The sequence below is a fragment of the Plectropomus leopardus genome, chromosome 7, assembly GCF_008729295.1.
Source record: "Plectropomus leopardus isolate mb chromosome 7, YSFRI_Pleo_2.0, whole genome shotgun sequence".
NCBI classification, from domain to species: Eukaryota; Metazoa; Chordata; class Actinopteri; order Perciformes; family Serranidae; genus Plectropomus; species Plectropomus leopardus.
The window spans coordinates 27,693,573-27,721,450 of record NC_056469.1 but is presented as its reverse complement, the minus strand read 5'-3'; the positions used below and the strand labels follow the sequence as shown (position 1 = coordinate 27,721,450).

Below are 27,878 nucleotides of genomic sequence, written 5' to 3'. Positions count from 1 at the left end.
ATTAATAATGAAAATGCACCATAATTCAACCTGACTGAGTAAGTTACGTAAGAAGAGGTAGCATGATTCAGTTACTAAACTTCTCTTACAGGTTTTTTTTCCTCATGTCAAAATAAACTCCCCATGTTAGGCTGCAGATGGTGCTGGAGGACTGTAGATGTGTGCAGAGGAAGCGACTGCCTGCACACATCTACTGAAGCTCTTTTAAATGTTTTGGTAACAATCAGAGCTAGCAAATTCTAAAAAATCACAGACATATGAAGAAATCATTTAGTCTTTTGTTGTTAATTAGTTTTTATTCATTTTAAGTAAATTCAGCTATGTAGTTTTCATTTTCTGAAACAATTAAGAGCTTATATACAGTAGAATTCTTTCGACTTAAAATTATGATTTGAATGAATGTAACAGAGCCCCACAGAGCGCTCACACAGGTGCTTTAACTTATGCAGCCTGATTAGTGCTCTTCTCATGTTTTTGGACATTGCTCCACACAACTTTCACCTGACTAGAGGTGTAATTAATAAGGTGATTAAGAAAACCTGCGGGAGTACAAGGCTTACATTACATAATCAACATATGTGCAAACTTCCAAGCAAGCATTGTCTAATAATAATAATTTTGGGAAATAATTTTAAATACAAAATTATGATAATTATAGATATATATAATTTTTTAGACATTTTTCCCTTTTTAAAAATAATCTTCTAAATCTCCTGGGGGTTTTTTTGGTGCAATTTATGGGACATTTCTTGCCAAGCTGCTTTTGAAAGAAAATCAAACCAATTTGTTCAGACACATGAATGTCTCACGCCCATTTGCAAACTTCCATGCAAGCATTGTTTCGGGGGTTTGAAATTCTCTAGAGTTTTCCTACCTGTAGTTTGCAAAAGACATACATGATGGAAACTTGTGTGTCTTTTAATTCCTGTTGAATAATGTCACGGTTGTATAGAATATATAACATAATTCACAGTAGTAGCAGAGGAGTAAAAGTAAAAAGTAAGTTTTAATTTTATCAAAGATTTTATGAAGGTATTTGGATATATTTTGACAACATTTTGTTGGTTTTTGGAACTCAATAATGTTGATCTCAAAATTAGGAGAAGGTAGTTTTATTTTAAATGTTTGGCACATGAAACTCTTGTGAAAACAATAATTAAGAAATAATAAAAGGTTATCAGATTTTTTTTAAAAAAACTTTGTAACTGGATTATCCTCTATTTTACTTATTTTACTATCAATATTATTTAATGATGCATTTTATTATATTTTTTTGTACATTTTGTGAGTTCTGTGGCCCCATAACCTTTGGCCAAAATGAGGAGAATGGTATTTTGTTTTAAGAGTTTGGTACATTGAAGCTCTTCAGTATAAAAAAATGACACAAATCAAAAAGACAATAATAAAAAACAGGTTATGAGATGAGTCAAAAATATAACTGAATATATTTACAAATGTTATTATAGTTTTAAAAAATACTTTGGAGTGTGTGAAAGGAAAATAAGTGTGAGAAAAAAATGTATTTTAGAAACTGAGTGGTTATCGAAAGAGATTTTTTTGTGATAACAAAGCTTTAAACATATGTAAAATGACATTTTATTTCTGGTTTTTTTTTTTTTTTTTACATTTTTTTTTACAATTATTTACTGATGTATTCACTTATATTTTTCCCTAAATTTGTCAGTTTATGGGCTCCACTATTTAGGAGAATGTATTTTTGTACTGAAAGAAAAATCACCCTGAAAACTTTAAGAAACTTTCCACTGTTTGGCCGGCAGGTGGCGCTGGAGCTCCGCGGATGTCAGCGGCGCAGCGTGTGGAAGAAGCCGCCTGTTGGTGCTGTTCTGTGGGGCATGTGGCTCAGAGGAACGGGGCCGTCTTCCTCTCTGACCCGTCGATGAGGAAAAAAAAACCGACTGAGCGGCACAAGGGCCGGGGGATGCATAGAGGAAACACGGCTTTACAGGCTAAAAACCGGGACTGCTGATGCTGCTAAACATGGAGTGTCGCCTCCTTTGCGGAATAAACCGAGTTTACGCTGATGTGGCCGGTCAGTGAGTTTATAAAAGCGAAATATTTGGCTCCTAATTTGTATATATATTTTTTTTTTAACCGTTGATACTCACATCTGCAATGATGCGGGCTGAGGACTGGGGACGAGCGATTGTACTCTGCCTTTTGGGACACCTTGTCTCCAGAGCTGTCGCCAAAACATTACCGGAGGATACAGCCACAGAAGGTAAAAGTGCTTTAAACATTTTTTTGTCTGTGAAATAATTCAGTTATGTGGCCGTTTTTGGAGGCTAATGGTGCCGCTAGCCAACTCGGATGCTGATGGGGACCTAAAGTTAGCTAGCGTTAGCAAGTTAGCTGGTGGCAGAAAGAGAGCATGAAAACTTCTCTGAAATGTTATCCAGCCTGGTTTTATGTCCCTTGAAAACATTTTAAAACAATATTAGTTCAATGTGGTGTAGTCATATCTGTGTGGAATACTTAATAAGTGGTTATGGCTGAAAACATGTCTCCATATTGTGCAGGATAATGCAGCAGAGGAGTCCAGCTGCTGTGATTTGTCATTTTTAGCGTTTCAGACAACACTCTTTATGTGGCTTTCTGTGTGTTTATCTGGGAACTAGGAGACTGTTTTGGATCATGATGTATTCGTATTTTAGGAGTAAGAGTTTGCATTGTTTGGGCTTTAGATTTTGTAAAAATAGGTTGCTGTTTTTATGTGTTGTTAAGTCAGTGACTGCAGACATCCACCTTGAGCTAATTGCTCAGGTGTCTCAAAGCAAATATGTGAAACTCAACAAGCTCAAACTTTATATTTGAGCATTGTGCAAGAAAGCAAGTAATCACTTTGTTGATATAATTCTAGAAAAGAGTGAACATTTCCCGGAGCCCAGGTTGACATATTTAGATTGCTTGTTTTGTCAAACTAACAGCCCCAACCCCAAAGCAAATTGGCTATTTATCATAATAAAAAGCATAAAATGTCAGCGTTTAGGAAGTGAGAACCATTGAATTTTTGGCATACTTGCTTTAATAAAACAGAAATAAAAGAAAACTTAGATGGATTTTCTACCTGTAGTTACTTGTAAGTTAACATTAAATAAACTTTCCTGATCCCACACAAGGAAATTTAAGTGTTACAGCAGTAAAGAATGAGTAAAAATATTACATATATTATTTTCAATAAAAAAGGAGAATACCACATAATAAGGGTGGGAATCACAAGAGGCCCCTGATACAATATTATTATGATAGTCACAAAACAATTTTTTTTCTGTTTTCTGTTTTGTGATATGCTTTTTGAGTTTTGAGTATTGCAGTAGAATATATTGCAATTTATTGCCTCTTTTTTACAGCTTCAAGTTAAGTTAAAAACTGGCAACATCAGTTTTACTGCAGCAAAATGAATGTGGTGGACTAAATAGGCAATCGATTACTATTCACAGTATTAATAGTTCATAGAATAAACAATCAATACTTGACGTCAGTGTATTGATACAATATTATCACGAAAAAAAATCGAGGGGCTAAGCTGTATTGATTTTTCCCAACCCGGTTATAGTGTCTACTACAGTATACAAAGATGAGGCTTGAAAAACTATCGCTGAATCGATTTAGCACATCTGAAAAGAATTCAGCAATATTGATAACTGACTTTTGGTTTAAGTCGTTTTAAAGAAAAATGCCAATATATTTCCACAGGCATTCCTATTATTAGCAATAAGCTTTATGAGAAGGTCTGATGACAGAAAGGTTGTTTGCTTCATGATAAAGTTTATTGCAAGTCATAAAACAGTGTGAGGGAATTGTCTTTTTTCCATCTATGAACTATTTCCTTTTGAAGCTTTTGAAGGTGCGCATGAGCCTCCACATTCAAACAAAAATGCCAATCCTTCCTTGGTTCTAGCTTTTCCAGTGCATGGATTTAAAAAAAACAACTTTTTACTATTTATTGATATTTGGTAGCCCAAACTATGAATCTAGAAAATAGTCAAATTAATTGACAGAGGTGGGACCAAGTCATTGGTCTGCAAGTCCTAAGGTGTTTGTATTTGCACTCAAGTCCCAAGTCAAGACAGACAAGTCCCATGTCTTTGGTATCTGATATATTTTTTTTAACTTACCAGTAAGTAACACCAGGGTAGATCTTCATGGTCCTTTCCTGCAACTTGATTGAACGCTGTCAGGTTGGAAAATGGATGAGGGGAATTTAGTGTCAATTTGCTGGGAATAAATTGTGTTAATTTGAGTTGATACAGGAAATGAGGTGAAATTAATTGTCTTGTGGCGCACATTTTAAAGAACATACTTTTCATTTTTGGGGAAGGTATCGAGTAGCCTCAAGTCCAAGCGAAGTCATGATTCATTAGTGTCTAAATTCAAGTTGAGTTGCAAGTATTTTATTTTTTTTATTTTTTTCACTTAAAAAGTCATCAAATTTGTGACTCAAATGTGACTTGAGTCTCAATCATGTGACCCATGTCCACAACTCTGCCAATTTGTAATGAAAATAGCAAACAGCACTACTAAGTTATGTATGTATGTATATATATATATATATATATATATATATATATATATATATATATCAAGCATCCACAGTATTTTTAGGCAAAAAATCCACAAATAAAAGAAGACCAGAGTACAGAGTAGACAAGATGTTGTAATAGAGAATTAAATACAAAATAGCACTTTTGAGAATTAAATCAGTTGGAAAGGTTTATTGTGTCTACAGACAGCAGTGTATACAGTGGGTATTTTGTCATTCCTGTAGAGCTGCCGACACATTCAGAGTTTGAAAGCCACCATGAATCACAATAATCTGTTGGCATCTCATTCAGACAGTAACTTCAACGCTGCCTTGTCATAGTAACAACCAAAGTGGAGCCACATCTGTTTCATGTGTCACTTATATCTCTCACTTGCATGCACAAGCACGCACACATCGCACTCGTCTGTGTTCGCTTACATTTTTGGCTGGCCTGCATTTGGTCCTCTCACTACAACTGTGTTTAAAGAACAAGTATGAGTGTAAACATACAGTAACTAACGCTGTAAATCAGTCGGGAGGGGGGACGGCGCCACTAAGTTTCTAAGTCAACTAAGTTTCTGATATTTTATAATATAATGCTAAGTTCAGGAGTTCTTGAAGTAGTTCTGCTTTAAGGCTTGTCATCAGGCATTTTCTGCATCGTGAAACTGCTAAATTCACAACAACAAGCTGTGGTAAAGAACAAGGTATAGTCTGTCCCAGTTTCTCAGCGCTCTCTTTTCCCATTCTGTCCCACTCTCTGGCGGCCTCAGATTGACCTTCAGTTGTCCCCGAGGGGGTTATGTTCAGGTCGATACTGAGGACTTCTCCTGGTCCGTCCAGCAGACAAACATGAAACGGTGGAGCCAGACAGACAATCTACCCGCAGATATAGATCTCACTCACATTACTGCTGCCCATAATAGGCATGGTGCTGCATCTCCAGCAGACAAACATTCGCTGAAGCTGGACTGCTAGGAAGTAGACCAATCCGATCATATTGTTACCAGTTGGCCAAGTTTGATTTTAATCACGAGATGCTGGTGTGAGTGCTATCAGCAAATCCATTTTGGAGAGGACTCATCAGATCATGAGAAAGCGTGGTGTTAAAGGAAGAGTAGAACCAGTAACGCTGTTTAGTGCTGTATATGGGAATATTTACTGTAGTAAATGAGTTCATTTGCTCTCCAGCCTGAGACATGATGATGTAACCTAATTGCTGTGTCCCCTGCTGAGTTAATGGGATCGACTGTGGCGATCTAATCCCACTTTTAATCCAGATGAGGGAAAATAGCTGTCTGAACACCTATTGATAGCCCCTTTTCTTTATTTATAATTCAGAGTTAGTTCAGCAGACAGAAGTGTGTTTGTGTATGCTTTTATTTTTTTGTCTTCACATGTTGCATTTAGTGGCATGCTTTCCTTTGTCCCTGATGATGATTCATACTTAATCTCATTGACCTTTTGTGCATTCCTCATTTTGTTCCAATAATGCTTTTTAAAAGGCTGTTTGTTTCTTTTTTTATCAAGATCCCAACACTGAGACTCAGATGTTTGCTATTTGCTTGGATGGTAAACAAATAGCTTCAGTCACTGCGTTTTCTTTTTGCTGTGGTTAGACAAGTTATTTCATCCAGAAACACAAACAACAGTCTGTTTGAGCTTGAAGTTAAAGAGACATGCATTGGTGTAGTTGTCAGTGACTTTAAATCTTTGAAGGGATAATTTGGATCTCTTGAAGTGAGGTTGTATGGGTCACTTATGCACGGTCAGTGTGTGACCCATGCTCGAGTTTGGAGAACCAGGCTGGAGTGATGCCACGTTTTTTTTAGTTTTTTCATCTTGTGTACATGTGTCCCTTTTTCTGTCATTCTGTGCTCACTCTCTAAATTCGGACGTTTTTGCGGGTCCATGAGGGCAGCAACTTGACTTATTTTTATCCCTCAGCAGCAGCAGTTTGACTTTCAGCGTGGATAATTGATCCAGTGTTTCCATGGTCATATAAAACCAAGAAAAGTCATGAAATTTCACAATCATGTTCTCCATGCCTGGAAAAGTCATTAAATTAGGAAAAATCACTTAATGTGATGGTATTTGTGTAATGACATATTAAGAGTAGTCTTCTGTAAATAACCCTCTACGTTATGTAAAATAATGGCAATTTTATTTTCTGTAGCTGTCGATGTAATGTAGCTATAATATGTGTCAATATGGTTCCCGGGGTCCTAAAGTCTTAAAAGGCCTTGAATGGTATTAAAAATACTTAAATCAAACTTTCAAAATTCTTAAAAATGCTTATATAAGGGAAGTGGGATTTTATGAATCTCTTTTTTCATTTTACACATATATCAGAAGTATTTTATCATGTCATCATCATCATTTATTTCTTATTTAAAGAAACTTTCAGCAGTTCAAAACTGTCACAAGAGCTGTTGTGACACGGTTTCTCCTCTCTTACTCAGCCATGTGCCCCTGCTTCAGATGGTGAAAAAAGAGTTTGTGGTTACCATCTTCTCTCACTTCATAACACATTACTGTGATTTATTTTATTTATTAAGATTTGATCGTATGTAACCAAATTCAAATTTCATTCTATTCCACATTGTTGAGTGTTTTCTCCATTTGGCTGCAATTAATTCACTGCAAAGTCATTAAAGTCATGAAGTCATTTAAAGAGATGGCGTAGAAGGCGTAAAGCTATTTTGCAATTTTTATTTTTTGGAAAGGAAATGCTAGGTGTTTGTTTGTGCTCATTATTTTTCTCTGACGTCAGATCCAGTAACTTGTGGTAACTGGTCTGATTCCAGTGAACTCCAACTGTGTTATATTGGCTGTTATATACGAGCAAGCTCTTACCACTCTGCCTCGTGTGTGGAAAGCATCTGCTTCCCTCCATGATGTTTTTTTTTATTGCACTTTGTCATATTTTGCTTTTAATCAGCACATCAGCATCTCTATTTCTCTCTTTCTGCCAGGCATAAAACTATTTTGCAATTTTTATTTTCTGCTTTTTCACTCATTTTTACAACTTTTTATTGCGAAAATCAAAGTAAAGGGAAATGCTAGGTGTTTGTTTTTGCTCATTATTTTTCTCTGACATTACTTTGAGCTCCAGTAACTGTTAAGTCGCTGATTCCAATGAACTCCAACTGTGTTTTACTAGCTGTTGTGAATGAGCAAGCTCTCACCACTCAGCCTCGTGTGCAGAAAGCATCTGCTTCCTCCCATCTCTGTTTGGACGAACACCAAACCCCCTCACACACCCAATGGATGCCAGCCATACTGTGCATTTTCAGCTAATCACACCTCACTTTTATGGTGTAGAAATGCCTCGGCTCCTTTTAACTACTGATTAATACACGAAACATGCATCAATTTAAGCTGCAGTGGGCGATAAAACCTGCACACACATAATGTTTTTCTGGTTTTCTGCTCTTGGGTTTGTCTCTTTCTACTTGCGTTCAAAAACACACAACCACCCTGCTGCTTTGGCTGCTGCTGCCTGGGATAATTGGTCTGCGATCGCAGCGTTGGGCAGGAAAAACTCTCTTTGATGGCTTTATCATCCATATGGTACTCAACACACTCAGATAAGGAGTCGATACAGTGAGGAGCAGTTATGGAGGTGCTGGTTTTGCTACAGAATCGAGGTCTTCTTCAGGGCCGACCCTCCTCTCTCCTGTTTATCGGAGCAGAGAGGAGACTCCTAGCTTGTTTAACAATGATGTCATCACAGTAGTGATTTATTGGATGAGGACTGGGAGGGGGACTGTTGCATTTGTCAATCTGGAGTCTCCCCGGGGATTTTTTTAAAGTGAGCACAGCTGGTACCCCTAAGAACATATCAGTGGGAGTGGGACAGGAAGTGAGGTCATGAACCCCCCCAGCACCAAATCTTAATTCAAATGGGGAGTTTATGTCAGCCTTTTTTTTTTATGTTTCCTAAGCTCTTACAGAGCAAATCAATGTGCAGGAATGAAGTGAAGGGTCAGAAAGCAGCCGCAGTGCAAATCTTCACACCCGACCTCTCAGGGTAATGATGTGTATGGTTTGAAATTGACACGTTGCTCTGCCAAACTTCCACCCATGCGAAGGTATCATTTGGCGCAGCACTGTGTTTTTTAAGGTGGAGCTGCTGCACTCGGGCTGAACTCTCACCAGATTTGTCAGAGTGGTTCCTCGCTGACCGCAGGATCCCTGAGTGGGGGGAGGGAGATCCGTCTAGCCGGGGGTATGTAGCGTGTGTGTCATGAAGGGTGGGGTTACAAGTAAGAGTTACGAGGAAATTCAGTTGCGGTGAGTATGGGGGAGGTGGGCATGTTTAGGTGAAGGGAGAAACCTTTTCAGACTTAATTGAGGGGTCACGATAGGTCAACTGGCAGCCAATGATCAAACGGTTTAAGTTGTAATGTGTACAGAGACGGGTAGAAAGACTGTGGGTTTGTGTGGATTTTAAATTATAGTGTTTTTGTACCAAGGTTGTGTTTATCGTACCTTTTGGAACACAAAGCTGAAATTGACTTTTTGTTTGTTTTTTCCGCTTGTGATATAAAAAAAATAAGTCAGTGTTTGAAATGCCTGTCTGCAGAGGCGAAAATAAATGTGTGCTTACCTTGTTTTACATTGGTGAGGAATAACTACATTTGCTCAAGTACTGTATGAGCACAGTGCTGACACACTCGAACTGAACATATGTCCTTATATTTTTCCTGCCATATAATACCTCTACTGCAGTCCACTCAAATTCAGAGAGAAATGTTGTACTCTTTACTCTGACACTTTTTCACAAGTATACAAAGTAATCAAAATTAGCCCAACACATGAATGTATCAATAATTATAACCCAGCAGTATGCATTACTCTGAAAGGGGTCACTCTGCATGATAAGTATTTTTACTTTTGGAACTTTTAAGCATATTTTGATGGTACAACTTTTTTACTTCAAGTTTTTACTTTAAAAATCAGGATTGGAATAATCTTTATTGTCATAATACTCATGTACAATAAAGTTTTGTATGGCTTTTACATGTAGTACAAACTAAATCATATGAATAAAAGCACTACCAGACAACAGTAATCACAGCATAATGTTTAAAAGTGACACTTGTGGCTGCTCCATAGCTCACCTTGTATATCATTTTTGACCAAATACCTTGGCAAGTAATAAAACAGCGAGAACAGTCTTTGCCAGGGTCCAGATCTTTGAATCCGCTATCAATCAATCAGTCCACTGAGTTCCAGTTGACTGATTTTGAAGATGTCTGATATTAGGCAAGAACAATCTGTTAAGTAATGAAAATTAAAGCACTTTATTGTAATGCAGCCTTCAAAACAGGAAAAGATAACACTCATTCCAATTTCCCAAAATCTAAGGAGATATCTTGTCCCATATCACAATATCGATATAATATCATTACAGTATCTATACATTGCATAGCCCTGCTGTGCGCAACCTGTACGAAAGGTCAAATCCTTACTGTAGCTCCCCGGGCTCAATTCTGCATGTTGCCCCCTCTGATTCCTCCCTTTCCTTTCTCTTTACCGTCCTATCAAATATAGATGAGACAGCCAATAAAATAATAACAATAATAATGAAGTGAAGTAATGAATGAAATAATGAAGTGATGCTTGTGCAAGTACAACTTTAAAAAAGTAAGAAATAAAAGGCACAATTTGAATTAAATTCGCAGATTATCTATGTACATATTTTGTACATCTGTACACTGAAAATAGTCTGACACAATATGTGAAGATATTTATTCGACCTAACATGCAGTGAACTTAGATTATGCTCTGGTCTATCGGTGCCTTTAATGTGAGTCTTTCTTCAATCAACAGGCAGTCTGTGTAAATTCTTTTATACATCCTCTCCGTTTGTGAAGGTGTTTATATATCCCGTTGTTTTCCCCCTCTGGTCCAGGGCTTCTTTGAGAGAGGGAAATGGTCCATTGTTTTAGAGGGGAAGTGCCATTGGCGAGAGTCCAGGAAATGGTCAGAAGTCTCTCTCTTGTGATTGGCTGTTTCTGTGGAATGCCGTTTCTGCAGATTGGAGGCAAAGGGCCTGGCGCTGAAACAAACCCAGTTAAAGAGATGACCGTATTTAGTCGGCTGTAATTATAACACCACAGTGTTTCATGTCTTCATCACTCTTTTCTGCAGTCTCTGAACGTCAGATATACTCATTCTGTTCGCAGAGGTGACTCTGAAGGTCCACCTGAGCGATGCCAGCACTCACCAGCCCCTGGGAGGAGCCACCATACAGCTCTTTGCCAACCAAACTCCCGTAACCTCGGAAACATCGTCACCCGATGGCAACACCTACCTGCGCTTCCCTTACCGCCTTGGGACACCGTTGGTCGTCACCGCAACCAAACAGGGATACGTGCCAAACTCTGTGCTCTGGAGTCCCTCTAGATTACCTGGTAAGTGTGTGTGTGTGAGATATTTTCGGACAAATGTTAGGGGATGTTATGAAATAGCTGCATTTAGACTGGGGGTTTCAGCTTGCAGGTTATTGATTTCCATGTGTGCAGTCAGTTTAATGTCGGTGTGAAACAGAAATAGTCTGAGTTTGTGCCAGGTGTGAGAGCTAATGATGAGTGGAGTGCTCCATTACTAATTTATTACAATAGATGCCAAAACCCAGCAAGGAGTCTGCTTAAGCTTCCCTTTCACTAACACACGCACAAAATACATACCCAAGAGGCCGCAGTACAGTGTGTGTGTGTGTGTGTGTGTGTGTGTGTGTGTATGAGTGTGTTGCGGCGGGGAGGTGGACTAGAAAGGGGGGGTATTATGAGCCAACGGAACGGCGGCCAATTGGATTATCACGCTTACCAGCTCTGAACAATGGAGGAGTGAAAGGAAGGAAGGAAGAGGAAAGAAGTGCAGTTTGCTGGGTCAGACTTGTGTCCTGCTGCACAGCCGACAGGATGAAAGCAAGACTATTAAAAATGTATAAAGATGATTTAATGACTTGTTATGTCAGATAGCCATCAGTAAATTGGGCAGGTAGATTGCTGCAGTTTATTTCTTATCTGAGTGTGAATTTATTCAGTCCATTAATGTTGTGTTTGTGTGTTTGTCTGTGTGTGTGGGCTCTTTGTGGTTTTTATTTGTGTTCCAGTTTTTTCCTCCATCAGCTTGGACCTGCTGCCAGAAAGAGCTGCTACTCTGATGGTGTATGATGATGTTGTGGAGATTGTTTCAGGCTTGCAAGGTAAACACAGTGTGTGTGGATACTTTTTTGCCCAAGTCTGTGTACTTCATCATTTTACCTAGGGGTGGGCGATACACACGTTTTGCCCATCGTGACAGACGAAATCAATACAGCATGATGTTCATTTCATAAATTATGGTTCCATTTAGATTAAAATCGATGATGAAGCATGGCGTGCGTCAGGGCTTGGCCACATTATAGCTGACAAGTTGTCGCCACAGCTACCTGTCAATTAGGATAAAGGTGTAGCAATGCGTGTCCTCTGCTCATTTACACCCTTCTGTCCAAAAAGGGTCAATTCTTGCTCCAAAAAGAAAAACAAGACGCCAACAGCCAAAATGCCAAACTCGAGGCTTAGAAACGATATTCCACGAGCCAGTGGTCGATGTCATGATGGCTACGTCCACGTCTTATCCAAAGTCTGTGGTTCCCATGCATCTAAAAGTTGTTGTGTTTTCAGCTGCAAGAAGACATTGATTGCTGCAGCTCACAGTAAATTAGCTTTTCTGCACAGCTCAGTGTTTACTTCAATCAATGAATCATTCAGACTTTATTATTTATATTTTCATATAAGCAAAACTGTAACACAGGCACATGGGTAAAAAAGCAAGATTTTGTAATTAATTAAAGCAATAAAATAAGAGTTTTTATTGAAACCAGTAACCGAGGAAACACTACCGTAAGTGAGGAAACACCAGAGGCACTAAAAATTAATATAAAAAAGATAAAAAGAAATAAATAGAATATTAACCATAAGTCAAATAAAAAAATAAATAATTTTATATTACATACTCTAAACAGTAGATAGGTAGATAAATAAAAGGATAACAGAACAAATAATAATTGATAAAAATGTTAAAAAATATAAAATAATATGCCATCTAGTAAAACAGACAAAATTATGAATAAATTGTCAACAAAAATAGATAAGTAAAGTTCAATTAAAAGCCAAACTCGAAAGGCAGGTCTTAGTTTGCTTTAGATAAAAGAAAGCAAAAAACATGCATTATTATATCATGTTTTTTGTGTATATAATTGAGCTGCTGACTGTGCACCCTCTCTAAGCTTGTATTTGCAAGACAAATAAATTGTTAAAACAGAGTCGGTATCAGATTTGTTTTTATAACAAAAATTAACACTAATGAATTAACATATTTATTTTAATGAAAATAACTGCGTCCTGTTGAGTAAAAACCCACCATCCTCCGTCCACACTTCCACAAGTATAAATCATGTGTCTGTTTTTGTTAGTCAGCCTCTTTGTTAAGGTGTGTGTAATTATATTAGATAAGGCTTTTTCACTCAGGCAGAATCAATACAGCCTCTTTGTCTGCCAGGTCTTTTGTGTGTCTGTGACCGACAGGGGAGTAATTTAATGTGTCAGCTGTGCTGTCTGACTGAAAAAAAACAAAACTTCACAGACACATAAATACACACACCATTAACATGTAAACCTCTTGAGTACACACTCCCCGCAGCATGCGCCTGAGCTGAGCGCATTTTCTGCCCTCTGTCCGACACACTGTTTGTCACGATGTTGTGAACTTGGGCACCCTGGGGAGTGATAAACCTTGGCATGTGGCATGAGGAAACAGAATAAAAGAGGGGGGAAGAGGAGGAGGAGGATGATACAGTGAAGTGCAGGAAAGTGGGGTTGTGGGTGGAGCAGTTAGAGAGAATGGGGAGAAAGGGGGATGGGCAGAGCAGTGTCCAACAGAAGGAGGAACAGATGAGGTGAGGGGAAAGTGGAGGGAAAAAAGACACGAGGAGTTGAGGAAGGGAACACACAAAGAACAGAAACAGGGTCATTTCCTTTCACAAAAACAGAGACATAGACAGGAAATAACATTCACACCTGAACTTAAAGCCTCAGACAGAAACATCAGAAGTTAAAAGATGCACCCGCTGCAGAGCCAAACTTCATGTCGAGTACAACAGCGAACACTCGTATACAGCTGGATGTGTCTCACTGCTCAGGAATGTGCACTCGGTACAGTCGGACCGCAATGACATCACCTTGCTGAGTCCAGCAACATGCAGTTTTCACTGTTTATTCCTCTTTATGTATAATTTGTTAATGGCAGGCAGAGGCAGCGATGGAGAGAAATGAAAAGGACACTATTAATTGCACAGCAAAATATCAGAAAGAAGCATCACACTGGTCGAGAGAAAAAGTGGAGCAAGGCATTATCTACACTGTATTGATCTGGAGTTGCCTCCATTAAGCCTAATTTGATGGCTGAATTTATAAAAAGGCATTAGGCAAGACAAGGAGTAGAAAATTGCCTAGTAAAACATCCTGAAACAACATCAGTGTGTAGGATGGACATTTGCTGTCGAGTAGAAACCTCCTGACTTAAATTTCTGTCAGATTTCTCCATTTAATTTAATAGGGAAACAGAAGTAGAAAAGGTAATTTAAGTTTTACTCCTCTGTGTTTAAATAGTCTATTTACGAAATGTTATTGTGTACTTGCCTTACAGCTGTGACATGTGACACTTATGATTTTTTTTTATCTTTGCATTTTTATCCTTTATTAACACAGTCTCAAGGTTGTGCAATCCTGCATTTCACTGCACACATTATACAAGCTTTTGACAAACACGACCTTTGATTCTTGAATGTGGATGGAGAACTGGTGATTAATATTTTCTGTGAGCCTTTGTGTATCACACACAGCTGACTTTGTTCAATCCTGAAGGCCAAATAGGAGCCACTGGGATCATCTCCAAGGATTTGTTAACAATAAGAAATCAAGAGCCTCGTACTTTTAAGATGTTTTTGTTATCTTTGCTCTATTGAATGCATCTTTCTAGTTTGTGAATGTTGATCCTTTTTCAGAGGCCACCAGCTCAATGCTAAAAATGTAGAGACTAATGAGACAAAAAATGATGGTCTACAGTGCATGCCAAATGATTGCAATATTCCAAGTTTAATTTCAGTGTCATCCCCTTCTCCTGCCCTTTACAAAAAAAAGAAATATTTGAAATTGGTCTAAAACTGAAACTTCAACAACACTAGCTCTTCATTCAACATGACATCTCTCTCTGTCACTCCTCCAGGTCTCAGACATCAGCCCAGTGTTCACTTCCAGCGCAGAGCTCTGAGTCTTCCTGCCAACACATCCTACGCCAACCTGACTGCTCTGCTCACCGTGGCCAGCTCCCCCTCGCACATCCAGCACTTTCCCCACCTGCAGGTCCTCAGCGGCAACGGCACAGGTGAGGCTCACATGGTTACACTCGACTGTAGAAACAGCGCCAAGAAGAGCCGGACGCAGATGATAGAGGAGAGTGGTGCAGAGAGAGGGGGGTGGGGAGTGAAGAGAAGAAGCAGCAGTACTTCAGAGAGACTTTACCCTGGAGAGGCCTCTCTATCTGACCTCCTGAAACACAATAACCCCTGTGTGTGTGTGTGTGTGTGTGTGTGTGTGTGTGTGTGTGTGTGTGTGTGTGTGTGTGTGTGTGTGTGTGTGTTGGGGGGGGGTGGTGGGGGTGGGGGGGGGGTGGGGGGGGGGGGGGGGGGCACTCTCATCCACGTCTTGATGTGTGTGTTTTATGAATTTGTGTGTACTTCAGCTTGAATACCCCTCAAAAGCTCCCCCTCCCCACAGCATGTACCTTCTCCCTCCAGGCAGCACAAGCATACTTGTGCTTTGTGACACTCTCCACGCTTACTCTCTCGGCTTTTTCACTTTCCACCCTGTTTCCTTCTTTCCTGTCTTTCCCTTGTTTTCTTTCCTGTCTGTCTTTCCCCTGACAGCTCCGCTTTATCTATGCTTTTCATGTTGCGCCACCACCCACCGTCTGCTCCTTTCTCTGCCCCCCCCCCCCCCCCCCCCGCCCCCTACTCCCACTCACTTTTCCTTTTTGCATTTTTCTCTCTTACGCTCTTCTGCTTCTCTCACAGGGGCCGAGAAGAAGTTTGAGTTGACTCCCGTGGCGGCGATCTCTGTTCACCTATTGGCCAGTGACGGAGTGGAGCTGCAGGTGAATGAGCCAATCACGGTCTCCGTCCCCCTGCCAGTTGACAGCGGCCTGAAGGAAAATGATCACATCCCTGCATGGAGATTTGACCCGCGCTTGGGTATGTAGTGACAGAAACAATAAAAGTATTCATAACTTTCTTAGCGTAAAGTTTTTTCATCTACATATATCGGCCAATAAGACCTCTGAAAAATAACCCTTTGGTGCAGTGCTGTTATATATTTATTTACATGTAAATGAGGCCTACTTCCATGAGTGAATGATTTATGAAATGATCAGAGTAGAAGCATTAATGAAAACCACATGCTTGTCCACAGAGTGCAGCCAGGTCACGACTTGTAGCTGTGAGTCTGAGTGCTGAATGAATTTATTCATAAAAAATGACCAACATGCGGCGCCACATTAATCTGCAAATCAAAACAAACACTGCCACACATCACAAGATTGGACCATGGATGTATAATCTGCTGTTCAAGATTTAACTGAGCTAACCAATAGCCAAGTGCTTTTCAGTGCTCGCTCTGACAGAAGAGACCCTTCACGCCTCTCTGGACCCTCTGATTTATTTCAGCAGTCTTAAATCTGTGTTGTCAGATGTCCCCACACTGTGACACACCCAGTTCTTCTCCGACAAGCTGAGCTGTGAGACGATGATTAGATCATCAGTTGAGTCAGACATGTCTGCACAAGAAAACATCCTTCTCTGTGTACATTAGTCTCACATTTCCAGATCTACTGTACATTATGTTTGTGCTCTGCAAGGATCTATTAAAATTCTTCTGGTGAATGAAATGCACTGGACTGTTGGATATAGAGCTGAATCGTTTTGTCGATTAATCGCCTCATAGTAGTTTTTCCCAGGTTTCCAAGAGCACCAACACATTTTCTGTCTACGTTTGATTATACAGAGCAAGCAGTCATATGTTTTTACTAGTATTCATCAGAAGTTGTGTTAATGTATCCTTTTGTTGCTCTGTTTTTGGCCTCCACCAGGGGGAGGGATATATCTGTCTCTTTAGCTGCTAAATTCTCCATTTTGTTCAGCAGCTACTTTCATACTGTGCCTGTATGGTGCTGAGCAGGTCGTCTACGGGGGTTCATCTGCTGCCCTCACGAGCCAAAAAACCCCAAACAAAACGCTATAAGAGTGGTGAGAGTCGACCAAAACAAAAAAATAGTTTTGGCCTGAAAAGCAAAAAGTTAACCTGAATCTCTCCAAAGAGCTTCGCAGAGTTGACAATAGCAATCTTTTGCATTTTTTCTTCTAAATGTATGTATGTGTGTGTGTATGTGTGTGTGTGTGTGTGTGTGTGTGTGTGTCTTTGTATCATTCTTTGTATGTCCGTGAATGCAGTGCCGGCAGAGCTCTCCATAAGTTCTTTTTTCCTCAGCAGCAGTTTGTGACTCATGGTGTGGATAATCTATCTGTCAATCCGTTCAGAGCTGATCAGATCAGATTGATGATTGAGAGGAGCAGCTGCTGCGAGTGAATGCAAACCTTTAGACCCAGCAGAATGAACCGTTAAGTTTCACTTTGAATGCCCTTGATGTTCTGCTGCTTCATCTGTGCCCAGAGTATGCTTTGCACTCTGAGAGTGTGGTGCAATGAATAACCAAATGGTATGTGTTTCAGCAGTCCTCCGAACGAAAAGTCCGGCTCCAAAAATAGAAAATCTATCTGTGCTGGCAGATGTTATGATTCTAGTGGTCTGCCAAAAACAAATGAATGTGTGGGAAACCCTGAAAAGGGTAGCATGGGCCAATGAAGAACCCATTAAATTTTTTAATCCCGGGGCGGATACGAGCATTATATTTCACTTTTGCTAACATTGCGAGATGGGGCATTTGGCCTTGGCAGAGGTCTGTATTTTCCAAGTGCCCTTCTAGTAATTTGTGGGTTGTCTCTATAAGTGACTCCATATAAATAGTGTAATATAAAATAAATCCTGTAGCTGCTTTAAGCAAAAATAAACTGGTTCCAGCGTTTCAAATGTGAATATTTGCTGATTTCCTTTTGTGGCTCTAAACTGAATGCCTCTGGGTTTAAGACTTGGCAGTTTGACAAAACAAGCAATTTGAAATTGTCTACTTTGTCAACAAAACAAGAATAAAGGTCTGCACACTGGAGCTCCCTGAAGTGCAATGTATTAGCATATATATATAAGTGATGTCTGGAGCTAATGCTCTCTTCAGACTAGTAGTATGATCAGTGTGAAGCTACAGTGTGCGGACCTTTCTTCATGTTTTGTTTTTGTTATTTTTGATTGGTCCAGCCCCTGCCTTTAACGGTTTTTGGATGTGTGCGACTACTGTGCTACTATGGTATATCCATTTGACACAAAAACAAAGAAATTCACGTTTTTAGGTGAAAGATTTTCTCAGCATGTTTTTGTCAAACAGGAGAGAAAGCTGCAAGAAGCAGTAAACAGTTGTTCCTAATAGAGTGAGGCGTATCCCTGCAAGCCCACATGTGTTGAGTCAGAATAATAGGCAGATTGCCATTGGGATAAGTAACTTCTACATTTAACTTTTTTATGTCCTGACTGTGATGAGACTAACATTTTGTTAAATCTACCCTGAAGATATTTCTTCTAAGCAAGAAACATTTTATCAGGCCAATAAATGTTAAAAAAAAATCTGGGCCATCTTTGTTCTTGTGATGGTTTTTGGTGGTTTGGAGGATCTCGAGGTTCAGTTTAAAGTGCCCACTGTATCAACATCCAGAGCTTATAAAAAGGGCTTTGATAAAAGCTGAGGGGGAACGGGGGAACACACACACACACACACACACACACACACACACACACACACACACACACACACACACACACACACACACACACACACACACACACACACACACTTACTTGTAGCCTACGCACAGCCTGTAGCAGTGAGTATTTCCACAACAGAAGTCATCCCCGGACCCCTCTCCGGGCTACATCTCATGTTCCTTAGCAACCCGCCAAATAAGTAACACAACAGAAAGGCCCGGCTCCTGATTGAGTTTCTTCACTGAGCGTTTCAGTGTGTGAAATGTGTGCGTGTGTGAGAATATAAAACAGACACAAAGGAAGATCTTTTGAAATCCGCCTGGTGCCTTTTTCGGTGGCATACTTCGGGCTGATAAAAGCTCCCTCACAAAGAAGCTCTGTTTTGTTTACAAAGTGCGCACATGGACGACACACACGCGAGAAAACCTGTTTGTCTCGTTTAACTGACAGTCTCGTGTTTTCTTGCATGTTAACGGAGCGTGGGGCAAAATGATGTCATGTAAGAACAGATCAAGTTCACCTGTTTGGGTGGGTGTCGTTCATAACAGACACACTTTCGTCCCGAGAGGAGTGTGATGATGCAAATGAGCTTCCTCAGACGAGACGACTACTATCTGACCAAAGAAAGAGACCCAGCGTCAGCTGTGTTGACTTAGCATGAATGGGCAAAAAGCAGAAGTGATATAACGGCTGTATTGACGTTATAACTGTTTGCATTGAGTCTACGCAGTCGCCAGAGTCTCTGCAGTGTATTGTATCAAAGCGTGGGAACAGAGTCATTAAATGTCACTATTAAACAGGTCAGTCACGGAGAGAGGACTCCCCTGTGGAAACACTCAGACAGAACCAGGGTGAATCTGGGCAGGGCTGGGCAGTGTGTGTGTGTGTGTGTGTGTGTGTGTGTGTGTGGTGCTGAGTCACAAAGCCTCTCTCATTTCTTGTGCCTTTTCCCTTATCTCTCCTACCATTCCTCCTCTTTGTCCGCTCTTGTTTCCTCTGCTTGTTATGTTGTTTCCTCTTCAAAGCTCTTCATACATTTGTTTTTCCTCCTTGAATATCCTCTTCTTCCCTTTTAATTTTGGTTTCCTCCTGAAGATCGATGCAGATTCCCCACCACTTGATGTTGTATAACTTGGAAAAAACTAACAAACAAAGTGGCTTTCACCGTGTTAGCCCTGAGAGCCAAAGGAGAGGAAGTGTGAAGGCACAACTGAATGTTTCCTCTCGGAGCAGATTTACTGTGAGCCAATCAATCAGTGGCTCTGGCTTTGTTGTGGGCTTTTTTTGGTGGTGGAGCTGCTATTGTGCTCCCAGTCAGAGGCCCTCGGTGACATTTGACTGAGCATGCTGCCTCCCTGTGGGAGAGATAAGTACTGCCAAAACACTCCCCTCTCTGACATGACTGAGCTTGAATCAGGGTTTTGAAAAAGACTCTTAAGTCCAATAAAGCATTTAAATTCAGTTTCATCTAGAAAAAATAATTAAAAATATTTAAGTTTTAAAGTTAATATAAAAAGTCTCAGTAATGTTAGTTTTAAAATGTTTTTGTATCTGATATCTGCTTGTTGGGAGACATGAACTAAAAGACCTATAGCAACTTCCCCTGCTTTTAAATAGAGTTAACTTCTTTCACAGTTAAAAGGTCTTTGGAGGCACACTATGCAGGATTTGTCACTTTTTGTTTATGAACAACATTCAAATTTAGCCCCGTCTTCTCAGCTCATGGAAACTGAGAGATCAGCTATGGTCAAGCGAGTTAGAGACTGGTAAAGAGAGGGAGCAGTGTTAAAGTGAAATAGTAAATCAAAGAAAATAAAATATAATTTTCTGATTGTTTCACTGCAGGTTTGTTCTATAGCACAAATAAATGCACCCATGCCTTCACACAGCCCTGCAGGAAGGTGCTGCATTGCTGAATTTTGTGTGAATTCAGCTGAATCACATGCTTCATTCTGTCAGTGTGTGGCTCAACCTCACCCTCACTCAAACAGGCACGGAGACTTGCACCTTGAGTCCACTGGGCAGAGGAGAGAGAAAGAGACGGCAACCTGGTCGCTATGTCCCTAACTCACATTGCTATTGGCTAGGGGCTACACATCACTACCCAAAGGTTAACAACGAGAAATGTCCCAAATAAACCATAAGAAAAATAAAATAAAAGTATAAATGCAGAGGGCAGGTTCTCTGCAGATAAAGACACTGTCACACACTGTTTGAGGGACATAAGTAATGATTGAGAGGAATTACTTTGTGTGAGTCTTTCTTCCTTTTTTTTGGTTAGGAAATTCCTTCATAGTATGCCTTTAAACAGAAATAACCTTAACTTGACAGAAATCTAAATGTAGCTGAGTGGAGTGCTGCTCTGTTTTATACTGAGGCAGTGACAGGTTGCTTCAGGCCTTGTCAGTTGTCACTTTTTTTGTTGCTGCTAATGCACTCTGTAAACTGGCACACTGGCTCTTATACAAAATAATCGTTGGCAAATTTGATTTCAACCCCTCTGATTGTGTGTGTGTGTGTGTGTGTGTGTGTTTGTGTGTGTGTGTTTGTTTGCAGGTGCCTGGATAAAAAGCAGCTGGGGTCACGTGCAGCGGGAGGGCAACCAGCTCAGTCTGACCTACATTGCTCCTCAGCTGGGATATTGGGTCGCCGCCATGTCCCCACTGCACTCAGGTGAGAAACTGACCTGACTCGGATTTTATTTACTGTTGAAAACACAACACACATTATCATGTCATGTATATTGCCGTAGCCATTAATTAAGAAATTAGAGATTTTTGTAACATAGATATTGATTTCTATTTATATTTTGGTATTGTTACATGTTTTTTGTTAGTGTTTTGGGATATTGTTATTTATTATTTTCTTGATTGCGGTTTTTGGGAGAGTCGGGTCACATGGATATGGTTAGTGACATAACGCATAATCTACATGAGTATCTTTCACTGGGGTCAGGTTGATAGAAGAGGGGGTGAAGCGGGTTGCTGTATGTTTTGTTGATCGCACCTTTCCTTTATTCTCTGTGATTATTTTGGATCTAAGTTTGTGCTTTTATTAATAAATAATATTTTTGGATCTCAGGCCCAGCCTCAGCCTCTCAGAGACATTTAGTTTGATTCCTGTAGTCACTACATATATGTTCACATAAATGCTCAAGAATAAGAAAATTAATTTTTGCACCATTTTATTCACCATTTATTTAGAAATTTTGAGAATCTAGTTATATAATCTTAATAAACAGTCTACTAAAGTGTTTTTGTAAAGTTGGTTTTCAAACCTGATGTGGACTCTATATACTATACAGTGTTCACACCACCCAAACAAATTGGACATTCGGGTCACATGTACTGGTAGTTGGTTCAGGTCCCTGATGTGAAAGTCTCCTGAGAAAGAATGAGAAAATTCATTTTCCCACCCATTGTTTTCAACAATTGTGAGTAAGCACACCTTATTTTGTATAAAAATCATTTTCTTGATGGCCTCTTGTCTGTCCAACAGGTCCAGTGTTTGCGAAGGACATCAGCACGTACCACACTGTGTTCCTGTTGGCTATACTGGGAGGCATGGCTCTCATCCTGCTCTGTCTGCTGTGCCTCCTGCTGTACTACTGCAGGTGTGTGAAACATTTCCACGCCGACATGGGCCAATCTTTCAGACTGCCAGAAGTTGCCAGAATTTTCTCCAAAATGCGGAAACAAGGGCAACATTTCTTATGACTGGTTGTGTGAAACATGTGAATTTGTCGCTGACTAATTTGGGTCTTTAATTTTTGTTCTTGATGTCATCCAGTGTATACAAAATATATAATACATTTTGATATCTATATCTCTTGTTATGGCATGAAGATGAATTTTGCTTGTGACACATTTTATTCAACATTACCTTAGAAAAAGAGAGAAGCTTTAGATTTTGAATTTCTTTTGTTTCTACCAAGTAAGTAAAAGAATCTTGCTGAGAAACCCCCTTTTTTATCCCTTCAGCGTCTAGTGTCATGTCTGAAAACAATCTTAAATGTATTTAGGTTTATCTAATCAGGGTACTGTTGTAACATTAACATTTGAGCCTTTCCAAAGGCGTCATTATCTTCTTCTGCACGTAGCTCATCCTCTTTATCCAATAATTCACTCTTCAGTTGTGATTTGAGTACCAAGAAAATAACAACTCACATGGTTGTTCAATTAAATGCGAAGTACTCAGGTAACAGTGCTCTTATGCAAATATAAGCACTCATGTAAATTCAATGCCCTTTTACGTAGAATTACTTATTAATTTTTTATGTATTTAACCTTTATTTTACCAGGAGTAATCCCACTGAGATTCAAAATCTCTTTTACAAGGGAGTCTTGGCCAAGACCGCAGCATAAAATGTTCCACATAAAAGAAAAAAGCAACAGACTCAAGACAAACAGTAAATTCACCGCCAACAGTGAATAAGCAGCGGACATACGCATTCAGTGGTTAAGTTTTCCTTAATGCTGTTTTTCTAATCTCTCATGTTTATAATATCTTGTTTAAAGTTTCGGGAAGACGCATTTAAAATGGATTCCTCTGACTGAATCATAATCTCTTTGTGTCTCTGTGTTGTGCAGGCGTCGTTGTTTGAAACCTCGAGTGTCTCACCGCAAGCTGACTGTGTCCTCTGGTCTGGACGGCAGTAAGAGGGACCAAGCCACCTCCATGTCCCACCTGAACCTCATCAGCAACGAGGTCAGTCTCACTAACAAAGACAGGGTCTGAGCACGAAGCCCACAATTCACCATCCTAGACAGTCGCTCTGGGATGTTGCCATCACCACGTTAACGCGAATTTAACCAATCCCTATTAATTCTGCACGACCTCGCACTTTTGCCCAATCACTACGACTTAACTGCAAATTTAACTATTTGTGGGGGGTAAGATCTCATTTGATTTTAGAGTAGCATACAGGGTATTGATTTGCTCAGCCCCTCTGTTTATTATGAGAATACTGCTGCAGCACTGCATCTGTGTTTCTAGGACAGTGTCACACACATACACACACACGCAGTGACAGGACTAACTGTTAGTATCATACTGCTAACATTACTCATACTTATCAACTGGTTTAAAGACAGAGTCGAGTCATTTCAGTGTCAGTGTGACATTAGTGGCTCGATGGAGGATGTTAACCAGGCAACATTTGTTATTGGTGGCAATTAGCTGTTAATGCCCCCAACTTAATACCTTATAATAATAAGCTCCAAATCTGTGGAAGCATCACAACCATTGTTAAAGTTTTCACAGTTTTCACACCACAATTTCATTGGGGAAAAACTCATAAACATTGCAACATGTATTGTAATTTTTGTGAAAACTTGCTGTGTAGTATTTCAGTCTGTCAAATTCTGGAGGGACTACTTGCTCTCTGGGTCGGGGAATATCTGCCTTGCAGAGGGCTGAATCCTTTATCTAACATTCCTGTGGCGGGCACAAAAAAATCAATATCTTTAACTATGAAGAATCATTCGTGTTGCAAAAAAATCTCTCTTACTTTGTCTGTGATACGATTACTGTAATTGACATGATGCTTTCTTTGTTTCGCTTTGCGTGATATCTACATTTAGTCTTTTAAAAAAGCTTCTTACACATAAACATCTTGTGTCTTCAGGTGCAGCTGGAACTTGTTTCCACAGCGACTGAGCCCGACATGACCACCCCGATGTTAAAGCCTTCATCATATGAGCACCAAGACAATCAACGTCAACAAAGCCTAATCCATCACAGCAAACACAGCCGCTCCTCGCTCGGCAACAACAGCCACCACGGCTCATCTCTTTGCAATCTGACGCCTCGCAGCAGAGACTACCGGCAGTCTGTGGAGACCTTCCAGTTAAAGTCTGCCCTTTCATGTGGAACAGACAGAGGCTACCGTCAATCATACACTTCCGTCTGCTCATCCAGCAACCCGATTTCAGACCCGCTCCCATTAGCCAATCATAATCAGGTGTCGGCTAACCAGCTGAGCAGCGCTGGGATCGGTGATTGCATCTCCCCTTCCTCTCCTCCTCACTCCCCCAGCAGAGGGGAGGGATGTGAGTGTAGAGCTCCTGACTACCTTCTGTCGCGCTCTGTGGACCACCTGGAGCGCCCCAGTCCCCCGCTGCTCTCCCGGCCGGGCCAGCTGCTCTGCTGCGGCTCCGTGGACCTGCTGAGTGGAGGAGAAGGCTACCCGAGGGTGCGTCCGACACTGGTGATCCCAGCACACTACATGCGTCTGCCCGGGGAGCACCCTCTGTCAGGTCAGGCCCTCCTGCTGCAGACGGACCAGCAGAGTGACCTGGAGACCATCCAGGCTGAGCTCAATGCCTCACATTCCCAGCAGCCCCTGGGGGAAACCCCTACTGTTGGCGCCCCACATCCCACTAAGCAGAGCGACACAGAGCGGCTCGGCCTGTCAGAGTCTCTGTCTATCCCCGCAGCGCTTGGGGAAACAGGTCTAGTGGAGATAAACAGTGAGGACACCTTGTTGGCTGAAAAGACTTTAATGGAGCTGCGAGGAGGGAAGCCTCTGCCTCACCCGCGAGCCTGGTTCGTCTCACTTGACGGACGCTCCAATGCGCATATTCGCCACTCCTACATCGACCTCCAGCGGGCAGGGTGCCATAGCAACGTGCCAGGTGGGGGAGGTCAGCAGGGCAGCGGTGGGAGGCGCGGCAACGATGCCAGTCTGGACTCCGGTGTGGACCTAAACGAGCCAAGAGCGGGCCGCAAGGGGAGAGACGGAGGGCGGGAGGAAAAAGAGACTGACAGGTCAAAGGGCACAACACCAGCCATGGCTTACACTCAGCTGGTGTATGTGGATGACCTGGACGGGGGAGGCAGCGAGGAGGAGACGCCCAAGTGCAGCCCACAGGACACTAAAACAGGACCCATCCTGTCAGACAAAGCAGAGGGTCAGAGAGCGGATCAGGGGGATGCGGAGGAGAAAAGAGCAGAGGGGGTGCAAATACAAGAGGAGCCGCCCTCGCTTTCCTCCTCATCCCCTTCTTCTCCTCCTCCCCTGCCGACGCCAGAGGGAGAGACGTTCAGGACTGATCATGCGCTGCTGTCAGTCTCTCCTGATGACGATGCAGCACACGAGGATGGGGAGGAGGAGAAGAAGAGTCCCTGGCAGAGGAGAGAGGAGCGACCCCTGCTGGCCTTTAACCTGAAATGATCCACAGATGACAGCTTTGAGGACGGGTTCACATCTTTTCTTAATGGAATAATCAGCATGCCCATGTGTACAGTGAAAGTGTTTTTTGTTGCTATAATTGTTCCTCCGGTACACACTGGCCTTTCTTTAAAGATATTTTGATATAAGTTCTGGAGTACAAAATCCACGGTACTCAGATTCAGGTAAAGCTATTTGAAAGGCTGAGTTAGACATATCAAGTGGGAATCTTTCAAAATTTCAGTCCTTTTAGATAGATAAAGTGCTTTATAAATCCTGATAGGAAATCGCAGCAATCCTGTAACAACAATAAAAGCATAAGAGACAAATAGCTAAAATCTCAAAAATTAAAAGGTGGGGAACTGCAACAATATGAGTCAAAAATCAAATGCATCGAACTAAGTAGATGACTAACAAGACTTGCCAAGATGGTTTTGGTGATTTTTATTGTTTGATGATGTCAGCTGAACGAAGTATGTTTTATAATAAGTTAACAAAGCGATTAGGCTACTTAAGTAAAGGAGAAACTTTGATTTGTGTGTGGTTGTACACATCAAAATGACCACAGCAAACAGTTCAATGTCTTTTATATACATTCTGTTTCTATGCATAATACATATACTTTAAGATTCAGTATGACTTAGATTTCCTCATATCTTTATCTTCAATGTCCGTCATGAATAGAGGTCCATAAAACTGCTAAGAAATTGTAGGAAAAGATGCTCCTTTTGACTCCTGAATCATCCCCATTTTATGTTTTCTTTAGCATCACTGACACTGAAAACACGGAAAATTCCCTGTTGAAGGGACCTGTTTGCTGTTAGTGTAGACAGGTAGAACAAGTTCAGCAGCCAACACTGTTATTTTGTGCATATGGGCATGTTTTTTTGTGTTTTTTTTAGATAGACTTGGAAAGATGTGAACTGATCCTTTTATCGTGACTCCCCGTGTGCTTAGACCATAACGTAAAGGACCATTTAAATTGAAGCCCTTTGTTTTTCTTAATAGAGCACTGAGAAAACATTTCAGCACTGGGATCCCGTCTTCAGATCCTTCATGGTCCCCTTTAGAAAATTACCACTGTTTCACTCCACTTTCTTCAAGACACTACATGAACAGACCACTCATCAGGAATAACGCACGCATCGTCTGAGGGAGACAAATGGACTTTGGAGGCAGGAATATTTTATGCACAACAAATATATGCCTTTTTTAATAAATAGCCTTGTAAGCATAAAGGAACTGTTGTTGAAACAGATGATGGATGGTTCTCACATATGAAAGACTGCAGGAGCCTTTTTTTTTTGAGCCATATTGGCCTCAGTCCTCTGACTGTAAAGGACACACTACACTTCTTTTAAAGTGAGATTATAACCCTAATTTTTAAGACTGTGGAGCATCTGAAAGTGATTCTACTATTTTCACAGTCTGCACAAGTATCTAACGTCAACATGTGAATCCTGAACGGTTCTGAGTGTGTTGCCAGAATTTACTCGAGCCCATCAGAGGGCTATACGGGTGTTTTACACGATCTATAAACGGTTTGGACTAAAATGAAACCACTATCCGCACTGCAACAGAAAATGTGACACACCACTACGCTGGTGGGCAAGGATTATAAACCACTACAAAGACTGTCCACCGAAATTATTGTGAGGTGTAATAATATGAAGGGTTTTGTAACTGTTGAACCACTGACTGGCATATTTTTTGCTCTGAAGGCTATGCATCACTTTTATACGGCTGCTTGAGATGCCTTTTTTTTGTAATTTTAATCATTTTAAATGCCAACATGAAGTATTTTACCCAAAAAATAGGCTATTTTTATTTCTTTGAATATGTTAAGGGCTTTTCTTCTTCACCCGCCTTATTGTTAGAGTTACGACACATTACTGCATACCTGAAACCAAACTATTTTTGCATGCTGTGTTTCACCTTGAAGAGGTAGTTCATGTTTTTTGAAATGGGTTTTATGTGGTGCTTATCCATCGGCAGTATATTACAAACAGTAGACGTCAGTCAGCACAGTACCAGTTTAGAGAAGCAGGCTGGAGTCCGACACAGAAGCAAAGCAATCAAACAAACTGTATTTGTTGGACAGAGATTTACTACTGGATTTCATATATCTCTCTCTTCAAAGCCAGACTCCATTGAGAAAAACAGTGATTTAACATTGCTGAACACA

The 27,878-nt window shown here is 40.6% G+C and overlaps 1 protein-coding gene across 1 annotated transcript; it reads left to right on the top strand.

The window, feature by feature from the left end:
• Positions 1-1,941: 1,941 nt before the first annotated feature.
• Positions 1,942-26,630, top strand: fam171a1 (family with sequence similarity 171 member A1). The gene is made up of 9 exons (XM_042490165.1): positions 1,942-2,239; positions 10,738-10,965; positions 11,670-11,762; positions 14,825-14,983; positions 15,672-15,848; positions 21,079-21,195; positions 22,021-22,135; positions 23,112-23,229; positions 24,149-26,630. The coding sequence occupies exons 1-9, from the start codon at positions 2,134-2,136 to the stop codon at positions 25,694-25,696; spliced, it is 2,661 nt and encodes an 886-aa protein (XP_042346099.1). The 5' UTR covers positions 1,942-2,133; the 3' UTR covers positions 25,697-26,630.
• Positions 26,631-27,878: the final 1,248 nt, after the last annotated feature.